At 36.5% G+C, this 16501-nt stretch overlaps 1 protein-coding gene across 1 annotated transcript in view; it reads left to right on the top strand.

Annotated features, from left to right (window-relative positions):
* The window catches only part of SLC25A24 (solute carrier family 25 member 24), an 86598-nt gene extending 70963 nt beyond the window's left edge, over positions 1-15635 (top strand). The window contains 6 exon segments of the mRNA XM_044236457.1: positions 66-224; positions 2836-2988; positions 9260-9367; positions 11925-12092; positions 13875-14025; positions 15457-15635. Coding sequence (XP_044092392.1) covers positions 66-224; positions 2836-2988; positions 9260-9367; positions 11925-12092; positions 13875-14025; positions 15457-15635 — 918 coding nt within the window.
* Positions 15636-16501: the final 866 nt, after the last annotated feature.

Below are 16501 nucleotides of genomic sequence, written 5' to 3'. Positions count from 1 at the left end.
GTTATCCTTTTAATTTATCAAGCATGTGTACTTTATTATATAATTCATTTTTACATATTTATCAGATAATTGACATAGGGGAGAGTATACCTATTCCAGATGAATTTACTGAAGAAGAAAAGATTTCTGGAGATGGGTGGAGGCATTTGGTGGCAGGAGGCATAGCTGGCGTTGTGGCGAGGACAAGCATGACCCCCTTTGACCGCTTGAAGGTCATGATGCAGGCAGTTTGCACACTTGACCCCTAAGCATTAAAGTCACTTGAAAAACCCTTGACAGTTTTCAGAAAGAAATGTTTTGGCACATTTCATACTATTTCTCATTAAAGTTTCACATTCTTCTGAAAATGCCAATTTTCTTATTTTCAATATTAAAAGATTTTTTAATTTTCTTAAAGATGCTTCCATGCTATTTAAATTATTTTTATTTGAAATAATAATAATAGAACACTCTATTAGAAGTTTTTTCAGAAATATAACTAAAAATATCAAAGAAGTGATAAGACACCATTAGTCTTATTTATTGATTATTTCTAGACTCTGGCACTTACATAATAGTGTGGTTCTATTGTTCTACTCAAGTATTAAGCGTATTTCTAAGAATTGTCAAATATGTTACTTAGAGTGTGTTATTGATTGATTCCTCACTAGAGGTCATGTTGTCTTATTATCTTTATTTTACCAAATAATGGATTGTCAATAGTAGTTTAAATAGTGCATAGTTTAATCTGTTAACTTTCATAATTAAAATTTAGTATTTGCTGAATACTTTCTTCATAAGGATACAAAAATTAATAATTCACAATCTAATGAGTTTAAATTTTTAATTAAACTTGCATACTGGGGTATTTAATTGTCTTTTGGGTTTTTTTGTAACATTGGTGACATTTGGTAATGGATTATTAATAGGTTTTTTGGTTGTTTTCTGATCTTATTTATTTGTTACTTTTAGAAAATCTTACTTTTAACAGACCCAAATGTAGAAGTAGGAGCTCTCAGAGGTGATAGTCTCCATCTCTTGACAATCTGATGTTCTCCTTTGGCTTTCTTCCTTCTCTTAGCTAAAAGTTCAGCATGTTCTCTGGACTCTTTATTATTTTTCTTAGTATGCTTTTTCTTCATAGGCCTTGTTTGTGTTGCAAGGTATGTGGAGCAATGAGATGCTGAATGCCGGGCACTTGGGTCCTGGGTGTTTCGCCCTCTTTGTTAACAGGCTTTCTGACACTGTATTGGTGGGCATCATCTTCTGCAGAGAGATTGAAAAGTTTGCAGATCCTGCTAGCTCTTGTGGGCACAGGTGATGAGGCACAATAGAATCAGCCAAGGAATATCCTTCTGCTTTTTTTACACTTACCAAGTTGTGAGCACTCAGGTCTGTAGCCACAAAGCACCCCTGAACAGATTTGGGTTTGCTTTCTCCAGATCTCCTGTATCTATAGTAGGAATGCCCCATACTCAGTGGCAGTGCTCATTTTATGAATAATTTGTATATTGTTTTTTGTTTTTGTGATTAACAGTATAGCATGAGCATGTTTGCATGGTATTTCAAATACTATTCAAATATTTCAAATATCTGTGTGTTCTTCAAAAACAGGTTTTAATAACTATATTATTTCAAGTGGTTATTAATTTTTTTAATTATTTTTTCCTATTAGACATGTAGGTGGTTTTTAAAACTCTTTTAAAATCACAATTCATAATAGTTCATAATGATGAACATTATTGTTTATGAGTTTTCATATTTAGGATTATTTAATTAGAAAGACTTCATAAAAGTTAAGTAATGATAAGAACATTTTTAAGCCTGTGTGAATGTGTATGTGTGTGCCTGTGTGTATACTGTTACATTCTTTTCCAGACTTTTACTTCCCACAGATGAGAATGCCCATTTCACTTTGCTCTCCTATTATTCTGTTACAGTATAGAAAGGGTGGTATTTTATTAATGTTCTAATTTTTGCTTTCTTAAAAAGAACATATTCTCATTATAAAAATAATACATTAGAAAAATGGGAAGATACTGAAAAGTGGAATGGAAGACAATAAAGTGACCTGTAATTCTTGTGTATTAGTTCATGAAGGTTGCTGTAACAGAATATCGTAAACTGGTTTATACAACAAAAGTTTATTGCCTCACAGTTTGGAAGTCTGGAAGTCTGAGATCAAGGTGTCTGCACAGTTGGTTCCTTCTGAGGGTGGTGAGGAAAGGATCTGTTCCAGGTCTCTCCTTGGCTTGTAGATGGCTGTCTTTTCTCTGTGTGTCTTCATGTTGTCTTCCTTCCTCATATGTCTCTGTGCCCAAATTTCCCCTTTTTTAAGGATATTAATCATATTAGTTTTTAGGGCCCACTTTAAGTCCTTACTCTAACTTGATTATCTCTGTAAAGATCCTGTCTTCAAATATGGTCACATTCTGACACATTAAGCCTTCAACATATAAATTTTGGTGGGGGCACAATTCAACTCCTAACACCTTGCTACCCAGAAGTACCTGCTATTGAAAGTTTGATATATTTTCATCCATTCCTTTTTCAGTACATGGTTTAGTGTTCTCTTTAATAATCTTGTAATATTTTAGCAGCAACAACACATTTTGTTTATGCAAAAATTCTCTGGTAATTAAATCATTCCTGTTCCCTTTGATGTATGAGATTAATGTATATATTTGGGGACAAGAAAAAATTAATATATCAATTTTATATGTCTCTAAAGTACAATAAAAATGGTGTGTTCATAGATTTTTACATTTATGTATTATTATTTTATTGGCAATAATAACATCAATGCTATATTACCAGCAAATTAAATTTAAAAATAAATTTCCTGTACCTTTCTAGGTTCATGGTTTAAAGTCCAGGAGAATGAGATTGATTGATGGGTTTGAACAGATGTTGAAAGAAGAAGGAATTCTTTCTCTTTGGCAGGGAAATGGTGTAAATATTTTTAAAATTATACCCGAGACAGCTCTCGAGATTGGAGCCTATGAACAGGTAAAATGTTATCACCTATGGAATTTTATGATAAAGATCAGATTAGATATATATTTTTAAGATTTTGTATTTAATTTTTAAAAATTTAGACTTCGATGAGAGAGAAAACAAGAATGTGCACCGCAATAGATATCACTGTAAGTACAGGCATACCATGAAGATATTGTGGGTTTGGTTCTAGACCAGCACAATAAAGCGAGTCAAATGAATTTTTACTTTCCCAGTGCATATAGAAGTTATGTTTACACTATAGTCTAGTCAGTGTGTGATAGCGTTAGGTCTAAAATAAAAACTTTATATAGTCTAATGAAAAGTGCTTTAGTGCATCATCTGAGCTTTCAGTGAGTTGTAATCTCTTTCTTGGTGGAGAGACTTGTCTGGATGTTGAGGACTGCTGACTAAGCAGGGTGGCCGTTGCTGAAAGCTGGAGTGGCTGTGGCAATTTCTTGAAATAAGACAGCAGTGAAGTTTGCCTGATTGATTAACTCTTTCGCAATTTATCTGTAGCATGTGATGCTGTTTGCTAGCACTTTACCCACAGTAAAACTTTTTTCGACATTGGAGTCAGTTCTCTCAAACCCTGCTGCTCCTGTATCAACTAAGTGTTGATACTAAGTCTAAATCCTTCATTGTCATTTCAACAATCTTCACAGCATCTTCACCAGAATTAAAATCTATTTCAAGAAACCACCGTTTTGCTCATCTGTCAAAAGAAGCTCTTTATCCTTTGGAGTTTTATTATGAGATTGTAGCAATCCAGTCCCATTTTCATGCTCCACTTCTAATTCTAGTTCTCTTACTGTTTCTATGATACCTGCAGCAACTGTCTCCACTGAAGTCTGGAACCCCTTCTTCTACACTCCTGTTAATTTTGGCCTCTTCCCATGAATCATGAATGTTCCTAATGTCATCAAGAATGGTGAATATTTTCCCAAAGGTTTTCATTTTACTTTGTGCAGATTCATCAGAGATATCTGTGATATCTCAAGTTTCATGGAAACATCCACTGCTATAGACCTTAAGAACAGTCATCTTTGGGTCTTTCCACAAGGACTCCCTTCTTCTCTTAAAAACATAATCTACTCCCTGAACCATGAGAGACTATGGACTCTGAAAAACAATCTGAGGGGTTTGAAGTGGTGGGGGGGTGGGAGGTTGGGGTACCAGGTGGTGGGTATTATAGAGGGGGTTTGCATGGAGCACTGGGTGTGGTGAAAAAATAATGAATACTGTTTTTCTGAAAATAAATAAATTGGAAAAAAATATGAAAAAAAAAACCATAATCTACTAGTAGGTTCTCCAGTCTCGTTTTAAACTCCACGGTAAGATTTCTACCTTCCTAAGTTTACCTATTCTTTTCTCAACAATCTGCCAAGACTTCAGCATCAGCACCTTGCTTACTATCAGCCAGAGCTATGTCTAAGCTTTAAAAATCAGTTCCAGCACCATATTAGGATAGATTTCAGGAGTCCTGTGCCATGGGAGACTGTTCCACATCAATAAACTTTTCCCTATCCAGCATTATATTCTATCCCTCAGATCCCCACCATTAGTACTCTTGTGACCCACTGTCACACTCCTCCTCTGGTTTCTTCCAGTCCATAATAACCAAGTCCTTGGACTATCTGAGAATGAACTCTACATAAACTGTTGGCTAGAAGGCAGTCAGAGGTGGGGGGGAGCAGTGGGACAGATTGTGAGACGAGCAAACATCCTTTTGATAGGCATCTGCCTCTTTGAGGCCTTTACATGTATGGCCTGCGTTCAAAGAGAAGCTGCTCTGCTCTAGCAGTGGGAAGGGGACAACTTTTTGCCATATTGGAAGGTGCTGGTGAATTTGGGAGCTCAAATTTCCTAGGCATATGCACCCAAATGTTCCCATCCCATGTGTCAGGATCCTACTCCTTCCCAGTGAGGGTCCTCACGTTAGCATAAGAGACCTTTTGAGGTTCTGAAAATAAATAAATTGGGGGGAAAAAAAGAGAGAGACCTTTTGAGGTTCTAAATTGTTTCCTTCATAACTCTGTTACCTTTACATTTATATCCTGGGCCTGATTTTTGGCAGTCTATGAGGATCTCTCAATGCTGCTATGAAGGCCTCACAGTGTTCATAATATGCTTAATGGTGAAAGTTAGATGACTTATAACCTTGACATTTTCTTCCTTCAAAGTTTCTAAGATAGTGAATTAGAATCAGCCTACTCCACAATCTTTATAACTGTCCCCATGCTATTCAAGTATTAGGGCAACTGAATAATATAATACTTTTTTATCTACCAGTACTCTGTCCCAAGCCAATAGGACTATGAATTTTAGTAATTGTAATGCCACAGCATACCACAGATTATCATTATTCCACTTGCCAATTAAGATCCAGTTGTTGTCAAGTGGCTGGTGAGTGATCCAGTTCTAACAACATCAGCAGACCTACTTTGTAGGAACACTTTTCAAAGAACCAGATTTTCATTTTGTTGATTTTCTCTGTTGATTTCCTATTTACAATTTCATTAATTTCTGTTCTAATTCTTTTTTATATTTTTTTCTTTTTATTATTTTGGATTTAATTTGTTCTTTTTCTAGTTTTCTGAGGTAGAAAGTGATTACAATTTATAAATATTTCTCTTTTTTAAAATATACATATTCAATGCTATGTATTTCCATCTAAGTACTACTTTCCACTCCTTTGATAAATAATGTCTTCATTTTCATGTAGTTCAAAATATTTTTAAATTTCTCTTGAGATTTCTTCTTTGACCTGTGTGTTATTTAGAAATGTGTTTTTAAACCTCCACATATTTTGGTATTTTTAAAAGATTATCTTTCTTTTACTGATTTCTAATTTTATTCCACTGTGGTCTCAGAGCAGCCATTGTATGCTTTCCATTCTTTTAAATTTGTTAAGGTGGGTGTTATGGCCCAGAATGTTGTCTTTCTTGGTGAAAGTTCCATGTGAGCTTGAGAAAAATGTGTACTCTGCTATTGTTGGATGAAATAGTCTATGGACTCAGTTACATACAGTCGACTGGTGGTGGTGTCAAGTGCAGCTATGTCATTACTGATTTTTTTTTTCTGGATCTGTCCATTTCTAATAGAGGATGCTGAAATCTCCAGCTATGATGGTGGATTCATCTGTTTCTTTAAAAAAAATTTTTTTTATTTATTTGAGAGAGAGAGTGAAAGAGAGAAAGCACAAATGGGGTAAGGGTCAGAGGGAGAAGCAGACTCCCTGCTGAGCAGGGAGCCCAGTTGCAGCTCTTGATCCTGGGGCTCCTGGTTCATGACCTGAGCCGAAGGTGGACACTTAACCACTAAGTCACCCATGTGCCCCTGGATTCATCTATATCTCTTTGTACTTCTATCAGTTCTGACCTCATGTAGTTTTATGGTCTGTTGCAAGGAACGTATATGCTAAAGATTGTTATATCTCCTTAGATAATTAACCCCCTTATCAGTATGTAATGCCTTCTTTAGCCTAGCTAACTTTCCTTGGTTTAAAGTCTGCTCTGTCTAAAGTTAATATAGCTACTTACACTTTCTTTTGATTGAAGTCAACATGGTATATTTTTCCCTATTCATTTACATTTAACCTATATGTGTCTTAATCTCTAAAGTGGATTTCTTATATATAACGTATAAGTTGGGTGTTGTTTTTTGAGCCACTCTGACAATCTCTGGCTGTTAATTGGTACATGGGACCACTTTTGAAGTGATACGAATTACTTTAGTTTGGATTCCCCATCCTAAAAAAAGTCTGGATACAGCTAGCTTATTCATGAAGAAGCAGGAATAAGGAAGCAGGGGCGGTGAGACACAGAAGGAAGAAAAGCCAATACAAGGGTACATAGGTGAGGTTTCAGTTATATGCAGTAGGGGCTTGATTCTTTAAGGAACTTCTAGGACGTGTACAGAATTATTTCCAGAATTATCTATCTGAAGGAAGAGAGCTGGGCCATTTATCTGCCAGTTTCTGTCCCATATTGTATGAAGATTGCTCTTAGGAGTTTAACTTCCCCAGATGTCTGGGCTGGACAGGCTCTCCCAGTTTCAGAGAAGGCCCTGAGCCAGAAAAGCGAGAGATGGGAGGATTTTTCTTTTGATGGGTTTCTGTCAGTGAAGTGAGTCTGTGAGTCTGCACAGAACTGTCCAGATTTGATGTGGGGCTCTGGAAGGGTCTGCCATGGCTAGCAAAAGCCTGCCTCGGCTTGGGGCCTGAGAGTTGCTTTGGAGATCAATGGAACATAGGGTTTTATGGGCTTTGCTTATGGGTTTTCTAGCATACCATTCTTTCAAAAACTTCCTATACCACTTCTCTGTTTGTTTCCAGTCAATATCACGTGGAGTAGCCATATCTAAAAATCTCTTCTCTGATGTTTTATTTTCCAGTTCCTGTGCTTAGTCATTCATCCTCTTTCTCATTTTTATAATGGGCTACATTGGTGTCAACTAAAACAATAGGCTGGAATTGGATGACAACACCTGACTTTGTCAGCTGGGCAAGCTCTTGGACATCTAATTTCCTTCTGTTGGGGTACAGAGCAGGTGGCTTTTCCTACTTGGAAGCCCACCATTCTTGACTACTGAGCCAGGCTAAGAAAACTTCCTTAGCAGAGCTCCATTTCCTTCCATTTCTGCTTTTCTGAAATTGGCTTTGGAGAAGGCCCTAGGGCTGAAAAGTAGAGAGATGCATTAGGTCATGTGTTAATAGATCTTGCTAAAAGCAGCGAGGAGTGGGCAACACTGACCAACATTCTGAGGTTTTACAGTCAGTTCTCCTAGCACTTCAGGCTCAAAAAGCACACGATCTACCTTCCAAATTACCACAGCAGGCAGTTTTGTCAAGCATTTCCACAAAGCATTAGAAAGATCATCTTCTTCTCAGACTGCAATATCTGTGTCCTAACAATAAAGCCAGTGTCACATATTTTAGGTTTAAGTTAATGGTAGTACCCTGTATCTAGTAACAAATTCCTGTTCTTGTCTGGGTTCATCCTAAGCTGTTAAAACAAACAGATTCCAAAGTACAGTAGCTTAAATGAGATAGAGGCCAGTGGTCTAGAGTTAGTGGTACAGCTCTGCCATCTTCAATATATTGCTTCTGAGGTTGCTTCCATCTTTGCCATTCTTCAGGTAGAAGAAAGATGAGTCTGGGGCAGGCCTCTTTTAAGAGATGTCAAAATTTGCATACTCAACTTCCTTTCGTATCTCACTGGCCAAAATTAGTCACTTAGCCACACAACCTAGCTCCAAGAAAGGGGCAGGAAATGTAGTTTGCAGCTGTGTCAGCTCTGTTACTAAAAGGAAGAAGATATTGGGTACAGGGAACATATAGCAGTCTCTCATATTAACTGAATCAATCACACTTTTTTTTTTAAGATTTTTATTTATTTATTCAAAACAGAGAGATCACAAGCAGGCAGAGAGAGAGGAGGAAGCAGGCTCCCCGCCGTGCAGAGAGCTCGATGTGGGGCCTGATCCCAGGACCCTGAGATCACGACCTGAGCCGAAGGCAGAGGCTTAACCCACTGAGCCACCCAGGCGCCCCTCAATCATACTTTTTCATGGAGAGGCACTGATTTGAGAGCTAGAGTTAGTTCATAGAGAATAGCTGAATTATATTGATGATCGGCCTCTAGAAAAGGCAAACAGGAAAACAAGAGAATCAGTTTGCTAAGGCTGTCTTGGATCCTAAATGAGTTCCCAGCTTCAGTCTCCATGAAACTTGACTTACTTTAGTTCCTATGAAGCCTGACCTCTGTGCTGATATTTGTTTTCCTTATTTCTACATGTGTTATTGCAATATCCTCCCTGCTACTTAAGCTAACAAGAGTAACCCCTTGTTCCTTGTAAGGGAAAGAGCTTCTCACATTGTTACTATTCTTGATTAACCTGTAACCAAATATTAAGTACCCTACATATGTAAGACCTGGAGTGAAAAAGAGATAACAGATACAGTCCCTGACTCTTTTTTTGTCATTTGCATGCTCTCTATGAAATAGCATATTCATGAGTATGTTTAAGTGACTTAATGTTGCTAACTCATTCTATGGGTAAAAAATAAGGGAAAAAGGAGGCCGAATAGAGAAGTCTTACTTATTATCTCAGACAACTAATGGCATAAAAATTAAAATCAAGTATTTCTCTAGATGCTAATGTCAGGTATCTGGAATACTTTTCCAAATAATTTTATACTACTAATTAATGTTATAAACTTAGAAAAAATATATATTCTATTTCAGCAATATTATACATTTCAATACTTTTATTTATACAGTATAAGAATTGGCTTAGTTTTGATGGTGCTAAAGTAGAAATTATTGAGAGATTTATATCTGGCTCATTGGCTGGTGCAACTGCGCATTCCTGTATTTACCCCATGGAGGTATGTATTATTATAAAATTTTAAGTAAAGTAATACTTCCAGTGCAAAGTATAACTTTTAAAAAATATTTATTGAGAGGCGCCTGGGTGGCTCAGTGGATTAAAGCCTCTGCCTTCGGCTCAGGTCATGGTCTCAGGGTCCCAGGGTCAAGCCCCGCATCAGGCTCTCTGCTCAGCTGTGAGCCTGCTTCCTTCTCTCTCTACCTGCCTCTCTGCCTACTTGTGATCTCTGTCTGTGAAATAAATAAATAAAGTCTATAAAAAGATGTTTTAAAAAATTTATTTGAGAGAGAGTGAGGGGTGTGCAAGCCATTGTGGGGGGTGGGGCAGGGGAAGGGCAGAGAGAGAGGGTGAAGGAGAGAAGCACATTCCCCGCTGATCTGGACTCCACTCTGGGCTCAATCTCACAACCTTGATATCATGACCTGAGCCAAAATCAAGAATTGGGTGCCCAACTGACTGAGCCACTGAGGTGCCCCACAAACTGTAACTTTCAAAATAAATGAAAATAGATCAGAATTTTATATAATAAACAGCTTTATAGCTACAGGATTTAAATCTCATACCAAGTGTTAATTGGCCCTTTTGTCTGTTTATTTGGGATCAAGGTAGTATTGTTTGCTTGCTTGTTGATAGAATCAGTTAGTCATTAATCAGATCAAATCTGTATTGCACAGACACTAAGTTTAAGGTATTTTTCTAGATGCAAAGACAAATCAGACAGGCATTTTGGTCATGGAACTTATAGATTAGATGGGGAGATAAAACATGCATGTCAATAATGATGATCCAAAATAGAAAATATAAATTCTAGAAGAGAGGTCAATATGAAGTGCTATCAAATTCAGAGGGAAGAAATTATTGCCAGCAAGGAGTTTCATGAAAGACATGAATAGAATATGTGAGTGTGGCTTAGGTTTTGGACATTCAGAATAATGAGGAAAGGCCTTTTAGGTGGAAATAATGACTTAAGCAAAGGAATGGAGGCAAAAGAACAGATACTTAGGTTTGGACTGGATAATACCATGGATAATGGATTGGGGCCAGAACAGAAAGGCTCTGGAATGCAGTGTAAGAAATATAATTTTGATTTCTTTTAAAAAATAAGCCATCAAATTCTTTGGAACCTGAAATATAATCTTGGTAAAGTTGTTTTAGAGTGAGAGAGACTAGAGAAATGAGATAACTACATACAAGAGATCGTATGAAGTGATAGTAAAGGCTTAGAGTACGATACTGACGAGAGGAAATGGACTTGGGTTAGAGCTGCCTTGAGAACTGACAGCAGAAAGGAAGAAGAGGGAGGAAGAGGGAAAGGAAGAAGGCAAACTTCTGTCTGGGTTGTGTGCTTGGGTGTTTAGAGTTACATCTGAGTTACATCTCTGATAGAATTCAAGAGTGGTGGAAGTAGCCCAGACTGTGAGAGAGTGATGAGTTCAGGTCTGTATGTATTTAATTTGAGTCATTGGCAGATAACCACGTTATGATTTTCAGCAGGCAGTTGCAAATGTGATACCGAGATTTGAGAGGTTTCAAGTCTTGATGTGTCATCCGCAAAGAAGTGCTAGTTAAAGTCATGAGATTACTTAGAAAGAAAGTAGTGGGTTTGTTGTTGTTTTGTTTTGTTTTGCTTTGCTTTGCTTTTTAATACTGAGAAGAAAAACTTTGAGAAGACCTTAATTTAAGGAGTAAGTGGGGAAAAAAACCTGCCAGGGAGTACCCTGCCCTGGGAAGGGCAGAAAGTTTTGAGAATGAGATTATCCAAAGCATGGGGTGGTGCAGAGAAGTTCTCAAAACAAAGCCTTCCAACTGATGACCCAGAGCCAGCTCCGTCAAGATACACAGTTTGCTCAATCAAGAAAGTTCATGCTTTTTTTTCAAGTTGTGGCTCTTTTGGATAACCATTTCTCAAAACTGTTTTTAGTGCTCCCTTAAATTAGATTAATGGAAATTAAGAGGACAAGGAGTAAGTTTCTATCAGGGGAATTGCACAGGAAAGTTGATCACAGACTACTGAAGCCTACTATTGCCTTCATAGTGCCTGTTATGTTATTACTTTATGAGCACATTTAATTACATTAAATGATTATAGTTTATCCACCTCACTGTTACAATAGTTCCCACAGTATGTATTTTAAGTATATACAGAATGTTATTTTTCATATTGCTTCTTCACTTTAACATGACCATACATATATATTTTTTAAGTTGGAATTTGGCTGTAGTTGCTTTATTTTGAGGCAACAATGTTATCTCAAGTGAGTTTGTTTTACAGTATGTTGCCTTATAGCACATTAAATGAGTCTGAGCAGATGCTATAAATTAAAACCGCAGTGATTCATTACATTTTCCTGTTTAAATAATTTTTTAAAACTGTACTGTGTTAGCTGTTTATAGTTAAAAGCCAGTTAGGGAAGAGCTAAAATTATATTTAAGATTACTTTCTTTTTTGATTTCTATGATAATTACCAAACATTGTATATAATGCAGTTTTCTGTATTGCTAGATGAGTTGAGTGAATCTGATCAATATATTTTTATAATATTCTTCACATTTAGGTTCTAAAGACCAGACTGGCCCCAGGTAAAACTGGACAGTATTCAGGGATCATTGATTGTGGCAAGAAGCTTCTGAAGGAAGAAGGTGTTAGAACATTTTTCAAAGATTATATTCCTAACTTGCTAGGCATTCTACCTTATACAGGCATAGATTTTGCTGTTTATGAAGTGAGTTTATTCTCATAATATGACATTATGTGTTAGATTTGAAAATGTGGCATAATAACAGTCTTCATTCTCAAAATCTAGTTGTAAGTCACTTTACATGAAGTAGTTTCTGACCAAGAAGTCTGGTTGAGTTGAATGGATTTATTTGGCTATTCATTTTATATCTTAATTGTCTAGTATTGTAACAATAACTTTTTTTTCCAATTTATTTATTTTCAGAAAAACAGTATTCATTATTTTTTCACCACACCCAGTGCTCCATGCAAGCTGTGCCCTCTATAATACCCACCACCTGGTACCCCAACCTCCCACTCCCCCGCCACTTCAAACCCCTCAGATTGTTTTTCAGAGTCCATAGTCTCTCATGGTTCATCTCCCCTTCCAATTTACCCAAAAGCACATACCCTCCCCAATGTCCATAACCCTACCCTCCTTCTCCCAACCCCCCTCCCCCCAGCAACCCACAGTTTGTTTCGTGAGATTAAGAGTCACTTATGGTTTGTCTCCCTCCCTATCCCATCTTGTTTCATGGATTCTTCTCCTACCCACTTAAGCCCCTAACAATAACTTTTTAGTTGATATTTTGTGTGAATTAGGCTTTACTGATAATATTTATAGACTTAAATGCTAATATGATGGTTCTCAACTTTTGGCAAGTGGTATCACAATCGTATGAAAGATAGCCATTTTTTTAGGACTTAAAATGCATATATCTTTTATAGATGTTTAAAGAATTGAATAATATAGTAGGTATTTCTTTTCTTCTTTTTTGCTTGCTTCTGTAGTCTTATTAAAATAAATTTGTTCCTGCTGTTTATGTTGGGCTCCCTCCATTCTTTTATTTCTTCAGTTCAATATCTTTTGCTTTCTTATCAGAGTAAGAGGGATGTTACACATTTCTCTTTTTGCTGTTGCATGACTAATAATTGCACTGAGTAAAGACATTTTGAAATATATTTTTTCAAAAGCATCACATTATATATTTTATAGTAATTGTTTCAATATCTAATAGTAAAGCTGTAACCTTTGATAAATGAGCAGTTCTAAAAGCATTTAGTGATCTTTTAACCCACTATTTTGAAATAATTTCCTCTAGCCACTTTTATTCAAGGAAAAGCAAATTTGGAAAGATGAATCTTTCATAAAAGTTCAGAAAATGTAGTTTTATTAACCTAAAGTGGATTATGCAGTCTTCTCTACATTATTCTGTTTATCCCTCTGAGAATCTCCAGAATTTTGCTTGGGTCTTTGAAAGTCATTACAAACCAAAACAACTAGGCAAAATAGAACAAATAAAACCAAAGAAAACAAAAGCACATAGAGAGAGGCAAAACATAGGAGAACTCAAAATAAGGTTGTCTGAATACATTTTTTTTAAAACATCTGTGTGCCCTGTCCCTGATAGGGCAGTATGCCAGTAACCACCTCTGTACATGGAGTTGGAGCAATCTCTTGTAAAGATTTTGGAGAGAACAGTTACAAAAATCAAGTGGTTAAGCTTGACTCATATTTATCAGTGTTACGACTTGATAACTCAGTTTCTGACTTGATAACTCAGTTTCTCTGAATTAGTTCCTCATTTATAAAATTTGTAAAGTGGAGATGACAATATGGATTTGTCAAGTTTCTGTAGGGATTAAGTAGGATAACATCTATGAATTTATGACAATGCTTAGTATAATTCTGGAATCAAATTTATTTATTGAAATTGAGTGAGCAGGGAACTTTATTCTATTTAGACTTGCATAGTGGTTAAAGGATATTTACTACTATCTTTGCCAGCTGTTGAAGAATTATTGGCTAGAACATCGCGCAGGAGAGTCTATAGACCCTGGGATAATGATTTTGCTGGGATGTAGTACATTGTCTCACACATGTGCTCAGATAGCCACCTTCCCTCTGACCCTTATCAGAACTCGCATGCAAGTTCAAGGTGAGTTTTTTTTTTAATGAAGTAATAAGTTAAAAGGTAGTTAAGATAAGTCAAGCAGAGAGAGTCAATTATCATATGGTTTCACTTATTTGTGGAGCATAACAAATAGCATGGAGGACAAGGGGCGTTAGAGAGGAGTAGGGAATTTGGGTAAATTGGAAGGGGAGGTGAACCATGAGAGACTATGGACTCTGAAAAACAGTCTGAGGGGTTTGAAGTGGCGGGGGGGTGGGAGGTTGGGGTACCAGGTGGTGGGTATTATAGAGGGCACGGCTTGCATGGAGCACTGGGTGTGGTGAAAAAATAATGAATAATGTTTTTCTGAAAATAAATAAATTGGAAAAAAAAGAAAAAAAGTAGTTAAGAATAACTTTAACGAAGTATGAATAAAAATTAAGTTTAAATAGTTTAAAATAATTAAGGTTATATTAAATGAGTAGAAATTAATGATTTTAAAAAATAGAAATACTGGAGAATTGATAAATCAAAAGCAGACTCTGATTTTTAAGGCACACATCTTGAATTTATTGTTTTATTATAGAGCCTTTTGTTAATTTTAGTTTTTATTTCTTCTCCAAAGTTCTGCTTGGGACTTCACACATTTCCTTCAGTTACTAATGATCTCTTTAAGGAGTTTATAATTAGGAAATACCATGACAAGCAATAGAAAAGATTTTGCTTTCTTCAAACTAAGTCAACAGTTACTCAATGTGAACACACAGTTTCCCCTCTAGTTCTGCTCTCATTGTTATATTCTGCATCAGGAACGTAATACATTTGTGGAATTGAAATTGTATTGCAATCCCCCTAGTAAGGAGATATTAAGCAGAAGGGAGGGTATCTGTTTTGTTCTCTCGAGTGAAAGGTTAGAAATTTAGATTTTAAGAAAATACCTTTATCACCTTTTAAGAAGAGGGGGAAAAACCTTACATAATTCTTTTATTATCTTCCTTAGCAAATTATTTAAGGAGTTTTGTGGTGATATTATCTTACATTTTCTCCTCTTTTTAGTAATATTTTCAGATTTAATTTATATTTCAATCCAGGTGGGGAATCTCTGTATGCATTCCATCATCCACCCATTGCTCTATCCAAGTATTTGTGTCATACGCATTTCCAAATGCTCCTTTGTATTTTATATCTGTGTTTTTCAGTATGGTAACCACTAGTGACACATGGCTATCAGACACTTGAAATGTTGCTAATTCAATTAAGAAACTAAATTTTTAGTTTTACTTAATTTTACATAATTTAAATTTGAGTAGACATAAGTGTCTAGTGGCTATATTGGACAGCACAAGACCATTCTATAAGTAGGGAGAGAGTAATATTCTAAAGTAATTTTAGCCTCCTTAATTCTCATAAATCATTGGACTATCTTAATGTACAAAGACTGAATATTGAATTACACTTTTTTTTTTCAATTTATAGCACTGGAAGAAAAAGAAACGACAATTTCTATGATTCATCTCATTCAAGAGATACATAACAACGAAGGAAAAAGGGGATTTTTCAGGGATCTCACCCCTAATATCATAAAGGTGCTTCCCGCAGTAGGCATTAGCTGTGTAGTTTATGAAATAGTGGGACAACATTTGGGATTAATTTAAAAGTGGAATATCAGCAAAGGAAACAGTCAAAAAAACAAAGAGGCAACCCACGGAATGGGAGAAGATATTTGCAAATGACAGTACAGACAAAAGGTTGATATCCAGGATCTATAATGAACTCCTCAAACTCAACCCACACGAAACAGACAAACACATCAAAAAATGGGCAGAAGATATGAACAGACACTTCTCCAATCAAGACATACAAATGGCTATCAGACACATGAAAAAATGCTCATCATCATTAGCCCTCAGGGAGATTCAAATTAAAACCACATTGAGATATCACCTTACACCAGTTAGAATGGCCAAAATTAACAAAACAGGAAACAACATGTGTTGGAGAGGATGTGGAGAAAGGGGAACCCTCTTACACTATTGGTGGGAATGCAAGTTGGTGCAGCCTCTTTGGAGAACAGTGTGGAGATTCCTCAAGAAATTAAAAATAGAGCTTCCCTACGACCCTGCAATTGCACTCCTGGGTATTTACCCCAAAGATACAGATGTCGTGAAAAGAAGGGCCATCTGTACCCCAATGTTTATAGCAGCAATGGCCACAGTCGCCAAACTATGGAAAGAACCAAGATGCCCTTCAACGGATGAATGGATAAGGAAGATGTGGTCCATATACACTATGGAGTATTATGCCTCCATCAGAAAGGACGAATATCCAACTTTTGTAGCAACATGGACGGGACTGGAAGAGATTATGCTGAGTGAAATCAGTCAAGCAGAGAGAGTCAATTATCATATGGTTTCACTCATTTGTGGAGCATAACCAATAGCATGGAGGACAAGGGGCGTTAGAGAGGAGTAGGGAATTTGGGTAAATTGGAAGGGGAGGTGAACCATGAGAGACTATGGAC

The sequence above is a fragment of the Neovison vison genome, chromosome 2 (assembly GCF_020171115.1).
Source record: "Neovison vison isolate M4711 chromosome 2, ASM_NN_V1, whole genome shotgun sequence".
Classification (NCBI taxonomy): Eukaryota; Metazoa; Chordata; class Mammalia; order Carnivora; family Mustelidae; genus Neogale; species Neogale vison.
Note: the sequence above shows the minus strand (reverse complement) of the source record. Positions and strands in the feature narration are given on the sequence as shown.